Source organism: Erythrolamprus reginae, chromosome 3 (assembly GCF_031021105.1).
Source record: "Erythrolamprus reginae isolate rEryReg1 chromosome 3, rEryReg1.hap1, whole genome shotgun sequence".
Taxonomy (NCBI): Eukaryota; Metazoa; Chordata; class Lepidosauria; order Squamata; family Dipsadidae; genus Erythrolamprus; species Erythrolamprus reginae.
The window spans coordinates 238,446,525-238,465,514 of NC_091952.1; the positions used below are offsets into that span (position 1 = coordinate 238,446,525).

Here is an 18,990-nt window from a genome sequence, read left to right on the forward strand (position 1 = left end):
AGCAATGGAAACTGCAGTTTAATGTTTCCAAATGTAAAATAATGCACTTGGGGAAAAGGAATCCTCAATCTGAGTATTGCATTGGCAGTTCTGTGTAAGCAAAAACTTCAGAAGAGAAGGATTTAGGGGTAGTGATTTCTGACAGTCTCAAAATGGGTGAGCAGTGTGGTCGGGCAGTAGGAAAAGCAAGTAGGATGCTTGGTTGCATAGCTAGAGGTATAACAAGCAGGAAGAGGGAGATTGTGATCCCCTTATATAGAGCGCTGGTGAGACCACATTTGGAATACTGTGTTCAGTTCTGGAGACCTCACCTACAAAAAGATATTGACAAAATTGAACGGGTCCAAAGACGGGCTACAAGAATGGTGGAAGGTCTTAAGCATAAAACGTATCAGGAAAGACTTAATGAACTCAATCTGTATAGTCTAGAGGACAGAAAGAAAAGGGGGGACATGATCGAAACATTTAAATATATTAAAGGGTTAAATAAGGTTCAGGAGGGAAGTGTTTTTAATAGGAAAGTGAACACAAGAACAAGGGGACACAATCTGAAGTTAGTTGGGGGAAAGATCAAAAGCAACATGAGAAAATATTATTTCACTGAAAGAGTAGTAGATCCTTGGAACAAACTTCCAGCAGACGTGGTTGGTAAATCCACAGTAACTGAATTTAAACATGCCTGGGATAAACATATATCCATCCTAAGATAAAACACAGGAAATAGTATAAGGGCAGACTAGATGGACCATGAGGTCTTTTTCTGCCGTCAGTCTTCTATGTTTCTATGTTTCTAATACGGGAATCTTCTATTCTCCTTTTTTAACATCAGGATTAGAGAAAGCTGGAGCCTGTGCTTATGTATGCAAGGCTGAACCACGGTTTAGCATTACCACGAAGATACTGAGGGGGTGGTGGGGTGGGGAAAGAGTGCAGGTCGGGATCTGCAAAATCGAAGTAAGGCTCCATATAAAGGCACTTAAAAACCTAGCTAACTCATTTTAATTCTCAGTCAAGTTTCTGACATTTGCCTCCTTAATCTGAAATAGCTACTGCCTTAAGCCCCAAAATTTTTTCCACCTTCCTCCAAACATCCATCAAAGACTTTGAAAACATCTTGGAGCGGAAACAGAGGAAAAAGTTTTATAGCATCACTTTTTCAAAACATGATTTTTCTTTCCCAGGAAAGGGTCTTAAAGAACCCATTTACCATCAATGACAAGCCAGTTGATTTATCAGCTATCAAAAAATCCCGAGAAGCCTCCAGTCTACGAGAGACCACATTTCCTAGCAAGTTAAGATAGTTGCCAATTTGTCAGCCTGTCACTTCTTCTTAGACCAATCCCAGAGACAAAGACCCTAGTTCCTCAGGGAGGAAAAGTTATAAAGAAGTTGAAAGTCTCTCCTTCATCCGATTCTTTGCAGAGGCGCTTAAGTACCTGCAAAAGTGAAGATCAGACACAATCCAAATACGCGGAAAAAACGGGGCTTCGGCTCCAGCTATTATTTGAAAATTGTTACTCACCTCTAGTGTGGTCAATACAATCTTCTCAACTGAAGAAAAATAAGCCTCCCACAAGAACTGTGTCTGCTGTCTAAGTGCTAGGATTTTATCCTGATGGATAGACCTGATTGTAGAAGGGATCTGTAACACAACACAGAAACAAATAAGATATAAGACCGGGAACATTAAGACATGACGAGGGGCTTTTCCAGAAAATGTGTTTACAGCCCAATCCGTTTAGATTTTATACATTTATAGATTATACATACAGCCAATGCATCTATGGCATGCAATTCACATTGTCAGGTCATACCAGATATTGAGTTATATGGGCTGTTAATGCTGTGTCTCTGTCCCACATCGGACCGGAGTAGGTCATCCGTCTTACATTTACGTTAGTTCTTGACTTACCACCATTTGTTTAACCCTCCATGGCATTGGACGAGAATACCTTCAGAACCGCCTTCTGCGGCACAAATCCCAGAGATTGATATGGTTCCACAGAGTTGGCCTTCTCTGGGTCCCGCCGACTAAGCAATGTCGTCTGGCGGGCCCCAGGGGAAGAGCCTTTTCCGTGGCAGCCCCGGGCCCCTGTAATCAACTTCCCCAAGAGATCAGAACTGCCCCCACCCTCCTTGCCTTTAGCAAGTTACTTAAGACCCACCTTTGTCACCAGGCATGGGGTAACTGTGATACCCCTGAGCACATATAATTTTATGAATGTATTGAATTGTTCTTAATGATGGTTTTTTAAAAATGTTTTGTTTCTTTTTTAAATATTGGATTTGTATATTGTTGTGATTGTTGTGAGCCGCTTTGAGTCTCTGGATAGGGGCGGCATACAAATCTAATAAATTATTTATTATTTTTATTATTCTTATTATTAGTGATGGTTGGATGTTACAGCCGCCCCAAAAAAGTGACATACATTATGAGTTTTTCACACTTAGAATTGTTGCAGCATCCCTGTGGTCATGTGATCAAACTTTGGACACTGGGCACTTGGCATGTATTTATGACGGTTGCAGTGTCCCAGAGTCACGTGATCAAATTTTGCAACCTTCTGACAAGCAAAGTCAATGGGGAAGCCAGATTCACTTAAGGACCGTACTAATAAAAATTACAGCAATTTTCTTCACGAAAGATCGTAAAACAGGGCACAAACTCAACATGGATGCCTATCATCTTTCAGAACTTAAAAGGTTTTTGAGTCCATCTTCCAAGCTGTTTTCCGAAAAGCAAAAGTGTTTGGAACCAGCATGTAAACCAACAACCCAGAAGTGAAAGTGCAAGGTCAAATTTTTAAAAGCCATTTTCAAATGATAATGTTTATTTATTATTTATTTATTTATTATTTGGATTTGTATGCCGCCCCTCTCCGAAGACTCGGGGCGGCTCACAACAAGTGGAACAAATCATAAATAATCCGACTAAATTTAAAATATTTGAAGATTTTAAAAACCCCATATACTAACAGACACACACACAAGCATACCATGTATAAATTAAACATGCCCAGGGGGAGATGTTTCAGTTCCCCCATGCCTGACGGCAATGTTTCATGTGGATGAAGGGGAAATGGATAATAACCTTATTAGCTGGGCAAAGTTTGAAGTAAATTAAAATTTATGGGAAGTAGAATCAATTTAGCAACTGGCTCCGTTGACTATCTTTGCCAGTGTGGCTCTTGAAACACAAGTACAAAGTGAGGCCTTCAATTTGAAAAAACCAAAACTTTCTTTATTCCCAATTCACCATGACAATTTTTGGACTAGATAATAGAACTCCAGAAAAAACAATTACTGCCAATTACTACAGATCTTGAGTTTTAGATCTCTAGACAATAAGGATTTATATGTATGTATGCATGTATGTATGTATATATGTATGTATTGGTATATGAGCAGATATAGCAATATTGATATTTATTAACACTTGTACCAACAAAATTATTATTGTTACAAAATTAACACTTAAGGCATTTTATGATGTTTTGAAACAACATACTTAGAATAAGAAAAATGACTAGCACCACAATAACAAAGCTAACCAAGAAGACAGTCTTAAACCCTGCATCAATACCATCCTTGACAGCAAAACAGTGCTCAATAGATAGTATGTTAGGAATGGAGAAATCAGGCTCTGCATCGAACATAGAAAGATCATCACTTTAATGAATGACCAAAACTCAAGAAGCCAAAGCCAATAACCACAAGGAGGCAAAAAGAAACCATGAAGAACTTAGAAGTGATATGAGTGAAATGAAAGGGGATATTAAAAATATGGAAAATAAAATAATAAATATACAGCAAAATATTCATAAAATATTTTGCACACCAGAAAATTAAAATAGTGGAGGAAAAAATAGAGTAGATAAAAAGATGGAATATATGGAACAAAAATATGTGACAATAAATAGAAAGTTAGAATAATCAATAGTGTTTTTAAAGATGGAGAAAGCATCTTTTTTCCTAAGATTCCAAGGTATTACTGAAAATAAAGAGGAAAAGTTAGAGGAAACTATGCCAGAAATATTGGCAGTTTCATTACAAATAGATGAACAAAATATATTAAAAGAGATTGATTAAGTTTATAGGGTAGACACGAATTACACACGCAGACATAAATTACGAAGGGAAGTACAGTACACATATGATTTACAAAAAAAAAAGCAATAAGAGAAGGGAAATAATAACACTAATACCAAGATGGGTGAGAAATCAAAGAAGGAATTACCAATTTTTAACTTCACAACTAAATAAATAAAAACATGTAATGTTCTGATGGTTAATTCCAGAACGAGCATTGGTTACCTGGCAAAAGAAAAAGTTTAAGATAGATACATTAGATAAAGCGAGATGATTTCTTGAATACTGTTTTGGAATAGAAATAGAGCAAGAGATAGGGAAGAAGTAGCGAATAGGAGCCAGGAGGAAGACCAAATAGAGAAGAAAGAGGAGGAATGAGAAGAGAGGAGATAACAGGAAAAAGAAAGAATAGTAAGAGAAGGAACAAGAGAAAAAGTACAAAGAGAAACAAGGTATACAAGGAGATTAAAAACAACTAATAAATATGAAAGGAAATGGAGGAAGAAATAAAAATGGTCTCAATAAACGTAATTGGATTGAATCCATCAAATAAAAGAACAAAGACATTTACAAGATTGTAAAAATAGGATATGGATATTATAAATTTACAGCAAGTTAATATTAAGAAACAACAAATAAATTATTAGAACACTAAAGATTAGGTAATTTATATGTAGCATTAGCACAACAAAAAAAGGAATGGTGTTTTAGAAACACAGAAACATAGAAGATTGACGGCAGAAAAAGACCTCATGGTCCATCTAGTCTGCCCTTATACTATTTCCTGTATTTTATCTTAGGATGGATATATGTTTATCCCAGGCATTTTTAAAATTCAGTTCCTGTGGATTTACCAACTACATCTGCTGGAAGTTTGTTCCAAGCATCTACTACTCTTTCAGTAAAATAATATTTTCTCACGTTGCTTCTGATCTTTCCCCCAACTAACTTCAGATTGTGTCCCCTTGTTCTTGTGTTCACTTTCCTATTAAAAACACTTCCCTCCTGAATCTTATTTAACCCTTTAACATATTTAAATGTTTCAATCATGTCCCCCCTTTCCCTTCTCTCCTCTAGTTTATACAGATTGAGTTCATTAAGTCTTTCCTGATAAGTTTTATATATATATTAAAAAAGATTAAAATCAAACAAATATACTCCGTCAGAAGAAAATTTAATTAGAAAGGTTTTAGAGTGTGCCAAAATGGATAACATTACAAAAGAACTTACAAAAAAAAAAGAAGAAACAAAATTTTACAAAGTGGTATGAGTGGTTAGAAAAGAGGGTCTAAGGATAAGTGAAAGAAGATAATGGAGTTAACAGGTGGTATTAAATATAAATAAGTGGAAGGGAAATACAGAATAAGATAGAAATAGATTATACTATTATATGATGTATATAAATAGAATTATGAACTATACAGTATATATAAAATGAAATGGAAAATTGAAGAGGAAAAAATTGTAAAATTTAAAATGTTTAGTGACGCGAAATTGTTGAAAAGAAGGAATTGGTATAAATTTATGTGTTTGTTTTTAACTTTAAAAATGTTCAATAAAAATTGCTAATTTTTTTTAAATAAAAGTAATTTTTCCATCATGCCTATTTATGTGCTAAAAGTTCCCTAGAAAATGTTCTTGCTCTGCAAACTGACAACTCTTTGGTGGTCAAGTGGGATCCCATTGACAGGAAGAAAAAAAGGAAGAGAATACAAGTAATCCCCATTTAATGACTGCCTTGGAATATGCCCATTCCCAATTATGATAGTGAAGTGACCAATGCCTCAATGTATGATCTTTGTAGCTCTATAAAGATAAGTTGAACCACAGTAATGCTTCACTTATTTGATTTGATTTGGATTTTATTGGATTTGTATGCCGCCCCTCTCTGTAGACTCGGGGCGGCTAACAACAGTAGTAAACAGCATATGACAATCCAATATTAAAACAGTTAAAAACCCTTATTGTAAAACCAAACATACATACAGACATACCATGCATAAAATTGAAAGGCCTAGGGGGAAAGAGTATCTCAATTCCCCCATGCCTGGCGGCAGAGGTGGGTTTTAAGAAGCTTACGAAAGGCAAGGAGGGTGGGAGCAATTCTAATCTCTGGGGGGAGTTGGTTCCAGAGGGCAGGGGCCGCCACAGAGAAGGCTCTACCCCTGGGTCCCGCCAAGCAACATTGTTTGGTTGACGGGACCCGGAGAAGACCCACTCTGTGGGACCTAACTGGTTGCTGGGATTCGTGCAGCAGAAGGCGGTCCCTGAGAAACAACCAAATTGCTGGTCTCAGATATGGCTGCTAAATGAGGAACTATCTGATTCACATAGATAGATGCCAAGTTTCTATAAACTGTATGACCTTTAGGCATCTTGCATAGCAGACAGGAAAAAAATTGATTCCAATTTATCTGATTTGTATACCTTCTTCTATCTATATCTACATAGGCTCTAAAATAGGAAAAATAAATCCTTCTTGATATCCCATTTATTGAAAAGGGTGCTATTTCGGTTCGGCACCTATTTTCTCATTAGGCTGCTATGCTCTTCCTAAGCTTTTCAAATGATTCATTTTTTCCTGGGCTAATTACGCGTAAAGCATCTGCCTATGTTTGCTTTTGATTTGTGCCATTTTGCATTTTCCGCTTACACATTAGATTATATCCAACAAAAGGCTTCTTCGCTCATTACATATTCTCTCATGTTTTTACCCCCAAAATGCATTCCGATAAAATACTCTTAATTAGAATGCATCTGTTCTTTACATAGCATCATGGTTTCATAGACAATGGGGATAGTGAGGAAACAGCTTAAGGGCAACAATTTTCCTAGGCCAAATTGTGTTTTGGCAAGAGTTGAAATCTGTAATGATATGTAAGAATGGCCTTGGGAGACAGGAGGGAAAGCTGCAGACTGGAGAACCAATATCCAAATATTTGAGTCCATAGAAGGAGGGAGAACCTAGGGATCAGAAAGGAAATTTCCTAGTTTTTCAGAGAGTAAAAGGAACGAGTGAGATAAATACTCTCAGTCTTACATTATCCTGTTAATGCAGGGGTTGGCAACCTTAAACACTCAAAGAGCCACAAAGGTCCTAACCGGAAACCCCCTTTCAATTCTGGAGCCGACCGGAAGTTCCTGTTCCCCCATCATAGTCTCCTTCTACTGTGGCGTCCTTTTTCTTCTGCTGACCCGAAGTCCAGTTCCCTCCACTAGAGCAGTGATGGCAAACCTTTTTTTCTTCAGGTGCCGGGAACGCGCATGTGTGCACCAATGCGCACACACGAGTGCCCACACCAATAATTCAATACCCCCCACCCCCTGTGCATGAAACCCCTGGTGCTGCCATGCCCCCCATGCAGGAGTGGGTTGCAACTGGTGCGATAGGTGACTGGCCATGCCCACTTCGTCCACCTCCCAAGGTCAAACACAACCCTGATGCAGCCCTCAATGAAATAGATATAATTGGCTAAAGAGAATGTATATAGTTTATATCACTATACAGACCTGTTGCGCATTCGCCTACTTCCCATTATGTTTTAATTCTGTGTTTGTATTGTTTTTGTATTGTTACTGTGTATTTATATATATATAAAAATGAAATAGAGTTTGACACTCCTGGTTTAGAGCAAGTGGTTTTTGTTACTTTTCATACTGTATCATGGCATCGGACCAGAATACCTCCGGGACCGCCTTCTGCCGCACGAATCCCAGTGACCAGTTAGGTCCCACAGAGTTGGCCTTCTCCGGGTCCCGTCGACTAAACAATGTCGTTTGGCGGGACCCAGGGGAAGAGCCTTCTCTGTGGCGGTCCCGACCCTCTAGAACCAGCTGCCCCCGGAGATCAGAATTGCCCCCATCCTCATTGCCTTTCGTAAACTTCTTAAAACCCACCTCTGTCGTCAGGCATGGGGGAATTGAGATATCGCCTCCCCCCAGGTCTATACAATTTATGCGTGGTATGTTTGTGTGTATGTTTTGCTTTTTAATAAGGGGTTTTTAGTTACTTAAATATTAGATTTGTCATACATTGTTTTATTATTGTTGTGAGCCACCCTGAGTCTGCGGAGAGGGGCGGCATACAAATCTAATAAATAAATAAAATAAATATTAAACAATGTTTTAGTGAAAAAATGTAGGTTTTTCACAGCTGTTTAGTGGTGAAATGACCTCTGGGAAGCGTTGTCCAAGACAATGAATATGGCTTTAAATATTGGTTTAGAGATTCATGAATGAACATAACCATTTCCCTGCTCTTCTTTTCTTCTTGTTTGACCAAGATGATTATTTCAGACGCGTCTATGCCTTTACTTTACACACAGCTGCTGAAACTACTGCTGCTGAATCCTAACTACAGCTAAACATACCAGCTTTGTGATTCAGCCTCAAGTTCGCTTATTTTTGGTTTTATCTCTTTAGGTAACTTTTTATGGCATCTCCTTGTTAATCTAAGTTAACATTAAACAGGTTGCTGAGTTCATATAACATGGCAACTGGTGATGAACAGTAGGAGAATTTTGCAAGTCCTCGCTGTAATACTGCTGCAAAATCTTAATCCATTTCAACAATTTTAAAGGAGGTTACAGGGTTGAGATTTCATTGGTTTTCCCCATGGTGATCTTTGTCTGGAGGCTGCCAGGGAAAGAGTTGTTATCCCAAGATTCAAATCTTTTGATATCATGATATCCTTATGGATTATTTGACAAATCTAGAAGGAAGGTTTCAGATAAATAGAAATTAAAAGGAAGAAGTCGGGTAGACGGAGTCCTTTAGATAAAGGATTGAGTCCGTTCTGTCTTCACCATTTTTAAGTCTCTACCTACATCAGAGGTCTTCAAACTTGGCAACTTTTAAGACTTGTGGACTTCAACTTCCAGAATTCTGGGAGTTGAAGTCTACAAGTTTTAAAGTTTGGGGACTACATGGAATCAATGAGAAAGAACATTGCGAGAGTTAGAGCTGTCAATATTCTGCTGGAATCAAATGCATTTTTCTATAACACGACTATACTTAACCATTTATTTAGATGCTGATAATAAATTTAAACAGAATCCGGGCATGATGGAGGTATTCATTTTAAGGGACAGAATTCTACAGAAGTTGTAGCTCTCCTTATTTTAAACAGTCTGGGAAATGCTTCTGCATGGGGACCCCTTTGTGGTTTTCTAAAGTGAAGTTGGGACAATCTTTCCTGGATGGAAATTATCCTTAAAACCAGTCTATGTAGTGTACTTTACACTTGATGGCTCATCAATACCCTCATTGATGAGCCATCAAAGGTAAGACACACTACATAGATTGGTTCTGTCTAGCAGAGGACACAACCCTGGTTGGATTTCTAAAGAACTGAAACTTGCCGGATGCCCTTCCTGATGCCTACCTGGAGAGCACAGCAAATATTTTCTCTTTGTGCCCATAGAGAGAAATATCTGCCGCTAGCTAGGATTGAACTCACAGCCTCCTGATTGTGAGGAGAGAGCTCCACCTCTAGGCCACTATACGCCGCTCGAAAGAAACCACATTGTACTTGGACTAAATGCACTGTACTGCCTGCCAATTTTTTCTCCCCTGAGTGAAATGGAAACTGGTGGTCATTATTGTTAAAACTTTATATGGCTTTGATCCAGGCCTCTTGAAAACACCTTTTCCGTGTAACCTGAGACTGAGATAATGAATGGAGACTCAAGGCCTAGTTTAAGTTCTTTGGATGCATTCTCCATTGCACCCGAAGCCTAAAATATCCCAAATAGGCTTTGCGTAATTCATTTTAATTCTTTCACATTGGAGCTTTTTATTATCTCTGGTTTTAAGGCTGGTTTACATTTTCTGTAAAGAGCGTGAGGTCTTTAGCGAAGTAGGTTTAGCTTAAGAAATAAAATAATTAATTGATTATGATTATGATTTATTAGACTTGTATGCCGCCCCTCTCCGGAGACTCGGGGTGGCTCACAACAGTGATAAAAACAGTACATGATGACAAATCTAAAAATAACGATAGTACATTTAAAAGTCTAAAAACAAGGAACCCCAATATATAAAAACATACATACAATCCTATCATACACAAATACTACATAGGCAGGGGGAGATGTCTCAGTTCCCCCATACTTGATGACAGATGTGGGTTTTGAGGAGTTTACGAAAGGCAAGGAGGGTGGGGGCAGTCCTAATCTCTGGAGGGAGCTGATTCCAGAGGGTCGGAGCTGCCACAGAGAAGGCTCTTCCCCTGGGTCTCGCCAGACGGCATTGTTTAGTCGACGGGAGCCGGAGAAGACCAACTCTGTGGGACCTAACCAGTCGCTGGGATTTGTGCGGCAGAATGATGTGGACTAAATAGGAGGCTAATTGTGTTCACACTCTAATACAGCCAGGGAACCAACATAATTATCAGCCATAGTGGCTCAGTGGTTAGAGTGCAGTACTGCAGGTTACTTCTGTTGATCACATACTGACAGCAGTTTGGTAGATCGAATCTCAGTAGGCTCAAGGTTGACTCAGCCTTCCATCCTTCCAAGGTCGGTAAAATGAGGACCCAAATTGTTGGGGGCAATATGCTGACTCTGTGTAAACCACTTAGAGAGTGCTGTAAAGCACTATGAAGCGGTATATAAGTCTAAGTGCTATTGGTATTAATTCTCATGCAAGGACTGGAAAGAATTCAAGTTCAAATTTAAACCTGAAGTTAAAACTGAAACTCACTAGGTGGTTTTTGATGGAACACCTATTTTACAGGAGTGAGCACTGGGACAGAGATAGGCTACAGAATGAAAGAAAGGTAGAAAAATATGGAAATACAATTCTTTGTTAGGATTATGCAGAAAAGATATATCCCACTTACTGATAAGATTGAAATAGATTAGCTACCTTTTCAAAAGCCTACATGATATGACATATACAATAAACTTTTAACTGCAATATTATGCATTTGGTCCTAACACCCAATCTTTTCAATGGGAGCTATTCATTACTTAGGTTCAGGATTTTTTAAAAATAGCCTATTTAATTGGTTTTGTAATTCTAAGACGCCCAGCAAATGAGCCGGGGTGGCGCAGAAGGTAGAGTGCTGTACTACAGGCCACTGAAGCTGACTGTAGATCTGTAGGTCAGCGGTTCAAATCTCATCCCCGGCTCAAGGTTGACTAACATTATGTATTAGACTATATTCGTGCTGTGGGAATTTGGGAGGGGGTTATTGCCTGAGCGAAGTAGAATTGTAGCCATAACAAATTCATTCTAGAAGAGATTTTCAAGGTCATCCTTTGTTCGAGAAACCCTGGTAGCCTTAGATTATGGTTTCTTAAAGATATGCCAACATCTGCTTTGCTAATAAATTGGAACTTTCAGGAACGGTATGTCTTGGACCCTGATTTAGTTTCAGATGCTATTTGGAACCCTGACATGACGACACGTTGTCATTATGTGTCGTCACAGCTCCCCCCCTTCACTAAACTAGGGGTAGGCGTAGCCAGAATGTGATACATCTAGTCGCAAGTTTGACACCCTTGGTTTACAAGATGACTGTGGGCAACAATGAGTTGAGGCTGATCTGCCCACGAATACAAGAGAATTATTAGGACGGGATGATGCTTGAATAGCAGGCCACCGATAGAATAAACCAAGGAAGGAGAAAAGCGGTGCTAAAATGACAACACAGAAAGTGGCTTCAGCCTGCCTGTAGCTGGAGCAGCCTGATAGTATGGAGAATATGTAAATAAAAACATCCGAGTGCATCTAAACTGGGGAATGAAAAACTGTAATGCAACAAAAACATTTCCCAAAGCAGACATTTGGGCTTCATGCCAGATCTTTAAAAACCACTGTTAATAATAGTATAGTAGCTGTTCTAGTAAGGGAAGCAGCTGTGAAGATAATCAATTCTGCATTACAGGAAACAACAAAGATCAAAATATTAATGCACTCTTGGGAGCGAAGGGACATTCTCAGATATTTGGAATGCTGCACAGCCTTCTCCTCTCTTACCTTCGGCAGCTAAGCACATCAGTCAGGCTGGATGTAGATTTTTACATTTTGGCCAGATTTAAATATGTTGGTCGCACGCATGGCAGTAATGGTGCGTGCCTGGCATGAAAAGGAATCCAGGTTGATTCCTTGAAGTCTCCCATTAAAAGGGTCTCAGAGGCATCTCTCTTCTCCTCCCTGTATCTAGCAAATTGGAGAGTAGCTTTGAATTCAAAAACACTCTTTCAAAAGAAAAAGCAATGGACTTAAACCAGAAATGACTTTCCACAGCAGAAGTGGGTTGCTGCCAGTTTGGATCAGTTCTATAGAACCAGTAAAGCAGTGGTTCTCAACCTTTCTAATGCCGCGACCCCCTTAATAGTTCCTGATGTTGTGGTGACCCCCAACCATAAGTCTAGTGCCAATTCTCCCAACAGAGCTTTAAGCTGATTGGCGGGAAGGTCAGAGGGACACCCCCACTGTAAACACCTGATTGGTTGGATTGTAAAAATATGTTCCAAGGCGCCAGAATAGAAGCTTTAGTTCCTAACACCATGGGAAATTTGTCTTTTGCCGCACGAATCCCAGCGACCGGTTCGGTCCCACAGAGTTGGCCTTCTCCGGGTCCCGTCGACTAAACAATGTCGTATGGCGGGACCCAGGGGAAGAGCCTTCTCTGTGGCGGCTCCGACCCTCTGGAATCAGCTCCCCCCTGAGATTAGGATTGCCCTCACCCTCCTTGCCTTTCGCAAACTTCTTAAAACCCACCTCTGCCGTCAGGCATGGGGGAACTAAAACACCTCCCCCTTGCCCATGTGGTTTTGGTGTTAGATTGATTGTATGCGTGTTTTTTAATATTCTGGGGCTGTTTTTTATGAATTTTTTATTTCAAAATTGTAATTGGATTGGTGGGTATTGGATTTGCTATTATGTACTGTTTTTACCCTGTTGTGAGCCGCCCCGAGTTTGCGGAGAGGGGCGGCATATAAATCCAATAAATCTAATCTAATCTAATCTTTTCCCATGGTCTTAGGCGACCCCTTTGAAATGATCATTCGACCCCCAAAGGGGTCCCGACCCCCAGGTTGAGAACCACTGCAGTAAAGGCAATTCTTCCCCCTCTGTTGAACTGTCTGTGATGGTTCGCTGGCCATGTCCCTGAACCTTCGGTGGTGCCATAGGCGTCACCATCTTTTTTTCACTTGATTTTGATTTTATTTTATTGGATTTGCATGTCGCCCCTCTCTGCAGACTCGGGGCGGCTAACAACAGTAGTAAACAGCATATGACAATCCAATATAAACAGTTAAAAACCCCTATTGTAAAACCAAACATACATACAGACATACCATGCATAAAACTGTAAAGGCCTAGGGGGAAAGATTATCTCAGTTCCCCCATGCCTGGCGGCAGAGGTGGGTTTTAAGAAGCTTACGAAAGGCAAGGAGGGTGGGAGCAATTCTAATCTCTGGGGGGAGTTGGTTCCAGAGGGTCAGGGCCGCCACAGAGAAGGCTCTTCCCCTGGGTCCCGCCAAGGGACATTGTTTAGTTGACGGGACCCAGAGAAGACCCACTCTGTGGGACCTAACTGGTCGCTGGGATTCGTGCAGCAGAAGGCGGTACCTGAGATAGTCTGGTCCGGTGCCATGAAGGGCTTTATAGGTCATAACCAACACTTTGAATTGTGACCGGAAACTGATCGGCAACCAGTGCAGACTGCGGAGTGCTGGTGTAACATGGGCATATTTGGGAAAGCCGCAGCTGCATTCTGCATGACCTGAAGTTTCCGAACACTTTTCAAAGGTAGCCCCATGGAGAGAGTGTTACAGTAGTCGAGCCTTGAGATGATGAGGGCATGAGTGACTGTGAGCAGTGACTCCCGGTCCAAATAGGGCCGCAACTGGTGCACCAGGCGAACCTGGGCAAACGCCCCCCTTGCCACAGCCGAAAGATGTTTCTCTAATGTGAGCTGTGGATCGAGGAGGACGCCTAAGTTGTGGACCCTCTCTGGGGGGTCAGTAGTCCCCCCCCCAGGGTGATGGACAGGCAGATGAAATTGTCCTTAGGAGGCAAAACCCACAGCCACTCCATCTTATCCGGGTTGAGTTTGAGTCTGTTGACACCCATCCAGGCCCCAACAGCCTCCAGACACCGGCACATCACTTCCACTGCTTCGTTGACTGACCCCATGCAGAAGCCGCATTTTCAACACTGTGGAGCCAAGTGAACTGGCAGCGAGGTAAGTCAGAACCCAGCCCTGTTCCACAAATGAGCATTTTCTCACTGTAGAAGCACAAGTAGCCCTCGCATTGCGACTACAGTTTGAACCAGAGTTCACATTGCTTAACAACACAGCTGTTAGGTGAGTGCCGTTGAAGTTTGTGAATTTTTTACCCCGGTTGTTACACAAATCACTAAGTTGTTAAGTGAATCATGCAGTCGCTTAAGTAACTTCAGCTTCCCTTATTGTCTTTGCTTGTTAGAATACTAGCAAACAAAATATTTGTAATTCTGATACTTCTTATCCTAAATCAGGATTTGGGGCAACCTATGGTATTTTTCAGAGTGTAAGACGTACTCTTTTGCCCGCAAAAGAGGGTGAAAACTTGGGTGCATCTTATACATGAAATGTAGCACCACCCAGCCAGTTCCACCCTTTGGCCTCTGCCTCCCATCAATTTACCTCCTTGCAACAAACAGCGCAGAGCCTGATTAGCACAAGCAACTGATTATCAGCCTCCCGAACCACCAGCTGATTGAGCTGCAGGCAGGCCCATGTGCTAAAATGAAAGTGAAAATAAAACTGCAAGGAGGCAAATTGCTGGGAGAGAGAGGCAGAATTTTCTTTTCTTTTGCTTATCTGTTGCTGAAACTGGATGCAAGGAGGTAAATAAATAACTATAAATGTATATAGAATATTCAAATTATTCGACTTATTTTTTTAAACACCACTTTATTATTGTTCTAGACAACTTAACAAAATGAAGACGCTTTTAAAAATAAATGCTTGATCTGTAGAGGCCCAGTACTATTGTATCTTCTTTTAAATAGCAGAGGATAATGTATCCTTCAAGAAAGCCACATCAATTTTAACAGCATTTGTAAAAGTATAATCTGAAATGTAACACTGTCCTGTTTAGTATTGAGATAAGGTAGCTGAGTTAAACCCTGTCTTAGTCACGTTTGAAATAAGACCTATTTAAATAATTGGGAGGAGTTAGTGTGACTACATTTAAGAAAACTTTCTGGCATTAATATACTGATCGATCTATCTATCTATCCATCCAACCATCATCTATCTATCTACCTACCTACCTACCCAGCTACCTATCTATCCAGCTATCCATCGATTTGATATGCCACCCCTCTCCGAGGACTCGGAGCGGCATATAAAGTACATTTCTTTTCCAAAACTAAGGTGCATCTTATACTCCGAAAAGTATGGTATATCTGGCTCTGACAATCTGTTTATCTATATTTTTGAGCTCTTTGTGAATCCAGCCTGTAAATATTAAAAATCACTCAAGATATATATTTAAACTTCATGTTTTACTGTTGAAATATCTACAGTATTTTATGAGAAAATGTTGATCATATGATCCTTGCATGCGGCAAAATGTAAATGAATGTCAGTTGCCAAATTTTGGTCTTGTGACCATGAGGGTGGATGCTTCGACAATCAGTAAGTGTGAGTTCTGGACACAAGTTACCTTTTTCAGTGACATCTGAATGGTCACTAAACTAATGATTGCAAGTTGAGGACTACTTATTAAAAAAGACCCAATAAACACAATAAAAGTAGTGATTTGAGACATTTCTATTTAAGTGTTGAAAGACACGAGATTAACTCCAAATTCTTTGAAGCAGATTTTTGTAAAGGCTGGGAGAGAACAATATGTATGTATGTACGTATGTACGTATGTATGTATGTGTTGTGGTTAGCTCTGGCCCAGCTCCTGCCCCAAGGACTGTGGGTGTGGGGGAGACTCCACATGCTGCAGGCCTGTTTTGCCCCCGGTGGAATCTGCTGATGAAGGCTCCTCTGACCAAGAAGACATGAGTGACAGGGAGGAGGAGAGTGTGGCAGACAGCTCAGAAGGAGATCAATTATCTAGCTCCTCCTTGGATTCAGAACAAGAGTTAATAATACAGCCACGCATGCGGAGAGGCAACAACAACTGAGAGATTATTATCAAAGAAAATGAGGCCACCTGTGGTTGGGTGGGGCTGTGGTAATTAGTGAGGCTGCTATAAATAGCAGCCTGTGGGTTTGGCCATTGTGGAGGATTATCTGATCGTTGTATTTCGTGACTGCTTTACTGACTTTGACTTTTTGTGTGCTGATTTTTCCCCGCTTTGAAACTAAACCAGAGCAAAGTGTGTTTCACTTTGTGAAAGAAGAAGGACTGTGAATTGCCTCACAGCTGCAAGCTAAGTATCACAGAACTGATAAGGGACTTGTACAAATTACCTGTTTGTTTGGAGACAGTGCTCTTTGCTACACCAAAAGAGGGCTTAGTTTAAGTGAATTTTCATTGTAAAGAACATTGTTTTGAATTTTCAAACGTGTGTGTGTGTCTGAAATTTGTACCTGTGAATTTTTGGGAGGAGTCTATCAGAGAGCCCAACAGAACAGTATGTATGTATGTGTGTGTGTGTGTTTGTTTGTTTGTTTATTTATTTATTTAACTGGATTTTTATCCCAGAATAATCCAGTAATTTGGGTTCTTTCAGTAGATGCAGTCTTTATAAAACACCAGAATGAAGTGAAATAGTGTATTTTTCCCCTCCAAAAACTATGAAAGATGTTGACTTAAACAAGGTAGTTACTCTAGTCTCTTTATTGCTTGCAAAGATTACACCCATCATTCTGCAGATATTTTAACAGTGAAACATGAAGTTTAAGTATGTATCTTGAGTGCTTTTTAATATTTACAAGCTGAATTCAGAAAGAGCTCAGAATTACAGATGGTCAACGAACTGCTGTAAGTCAAGGGCTACATTTATCACCCAAGAATCTGCTACTAGGATCAAAGAGATACTAAAATGTCTAGATTATAAGAATCTGAAACGGTTCTTGGATGTTCTGTTTTTTAAAAATTATTATTATTATTATTATTATTATTATTATTATTATTATTATTATTATTATTATTATTATTATTATTATAGAAACATAGAAGACTGACGGCAGAAAAAGACCCCATGGTCCATCTAGTCTGCCCTTTTACTATTTCCTGTATTTTATCTTACAATGGATATATGTTTATCCCAGGCATGTTTAAATTCGGTTACTGTGGATTTACCAACCACGTCTGCTGGAAGTTTGTTCCAAGGATCTACTACTCTTTCAGTAAAATAATATTTTCTCATGTTGCCTTTGATCTTTCCCCCAACTAACTTCAGATTGTGTCCCCTTGTTCTTGTGTTCACTTTCCTGTTAAAAACACTTCCCTCCTGAACCCTATTTAACCCTTTAACATATTTAAATGTTTCGATCATGTCCCCCCTTTTCCTTCTGTCTTCCAGACTATACAGATTGAGTTCATTAAGTCTTTCCTGATACGTTTTATATTTAAGACCTTCCACCATTCTTGTAGCCCGTCTTTGGACCCGTTCAATTTTGTCAATATCTTTTTGTAGGTGAGGTCTCCAGAACTGAACACAGTACTCCAAATGTGGTCTCACCAGCGCTCTATATAAGGGGATCACTATCTCCCTCTTCCTGCTTGTTGTTGTTGTTATTATTATTATTATTATTATTATTATTATTATTATTATTATTATTATTATATTGATGGTCTTTGACTGGAATACAGGTCTATGTATAAACACATGTGAGAATCATATGTAAGTTGCCCCATTTTAAGATAAGAAGTATCAGAATTAAAAATATTTTTACACTGCCAATCACATTAGTATGGCAAGAGATTAAGCTCTTCCATGCACCTATATGAAAAAAATATATATTCAGATGCTGTTACATTTTTAACCCAGACATTTGGAAGCTGGAATGACCTTCATGTCAGATAGTGAATAATGCTTTATTAAATGAGTTAATATTCACAATGACACAGACAAAGCCTGGCCGATAAAAATCTCTTTATGGCCCTGACCTTTTGGATCTATCTTTCCTGAAAGCAGAGAGGATGGCTGCTGTTGTAAACCGACTGGATGAAGGCCACTGTTTTCCCGCCATTCACCCACCTCTTACCTGTAATAACAATCTCTCATCTCCTATGACGGCAGCTTGATTCCAATTAATCACCTCGGAGAATGGAAGTTCCCATCCATTGCTGAGCATCACAGGAATACAGGCAGCCTGCATTTAAAAAATGTAAGGGGTGGACAGTTTCAAGATTCAATTGCAGGAATTGGGTATATCTACTTCAAGAAAAGAAGGACTAGGGCCATGATGGCGAACTTATGGCAGGCATAGGTGGCACGCAGAAATATATCTGAGGGCACGTGAGACATTGCCATATGTCAGCTCTAGTGCACATGAGCGCAATGACCAGCTGCTTTTCAATCTTCTGGAGCAGAGGTGGGCAATTAATTTTGCCATGGGGCCACATGAGAAATTGGGATTAACTCAGTTCTACCCAATACTGTAAAGATCCAGACCCTGGCCTAACCTAAACTTCCCGATCCACTCTACAGACCCCTAATTGTTTGCTTTACAGCAACATGGTGCACCACAGTCACTGCGCTAGACCGGCTGAACATGGTTTCTGTGTTCAGCCGTTCTCGGTAGGAGGTCGGGATCCGCTCCAGTGTGAGGATGAAAGAGCTCACTGCGTCTGACGGGACTTCTCCGGTTCCTGCTTTCCTCATGATTCATCAGGAAAGCAGGAACCGGAGGAGTCCTCGGCAGATGCGATGAACTCTTTCATCCTCACACTGGAGCGGACCCTGACCTCCGTGGACCAGTTACAGATA

The 18,990-nt window shown here is 40.0% G+C and overlaps 1 protein-coding gene across 1 annotated transcript in view; it reads right to left on the reverse strand.

Moving 5' to 3' along the window:
* The window catches only part of EXT1 (exostosin glycosyltransferase 1), a 416,144-nt gene that overhangs the window by 52,708 nt on the left and 344,446 nt on the right, over window positions 1-18,990 (reverse strand). The window contains exons 3-4 of the mRNA XM_070748246.1: window positions 18,266-18,373; window positions 1,523-1,642 (exon numbers count right to left, since the gene is read on the reverse strand). Coding sequence (XP_070604347.1) covers window positions 1,523-1,642; window positions 18,266-18,373 — 228 coding nt within the window. The remainder of the gene's footprint in view (window positions 1-1,522; window positions 1,643-18,265; window positions 18,374-18,990) is intronic.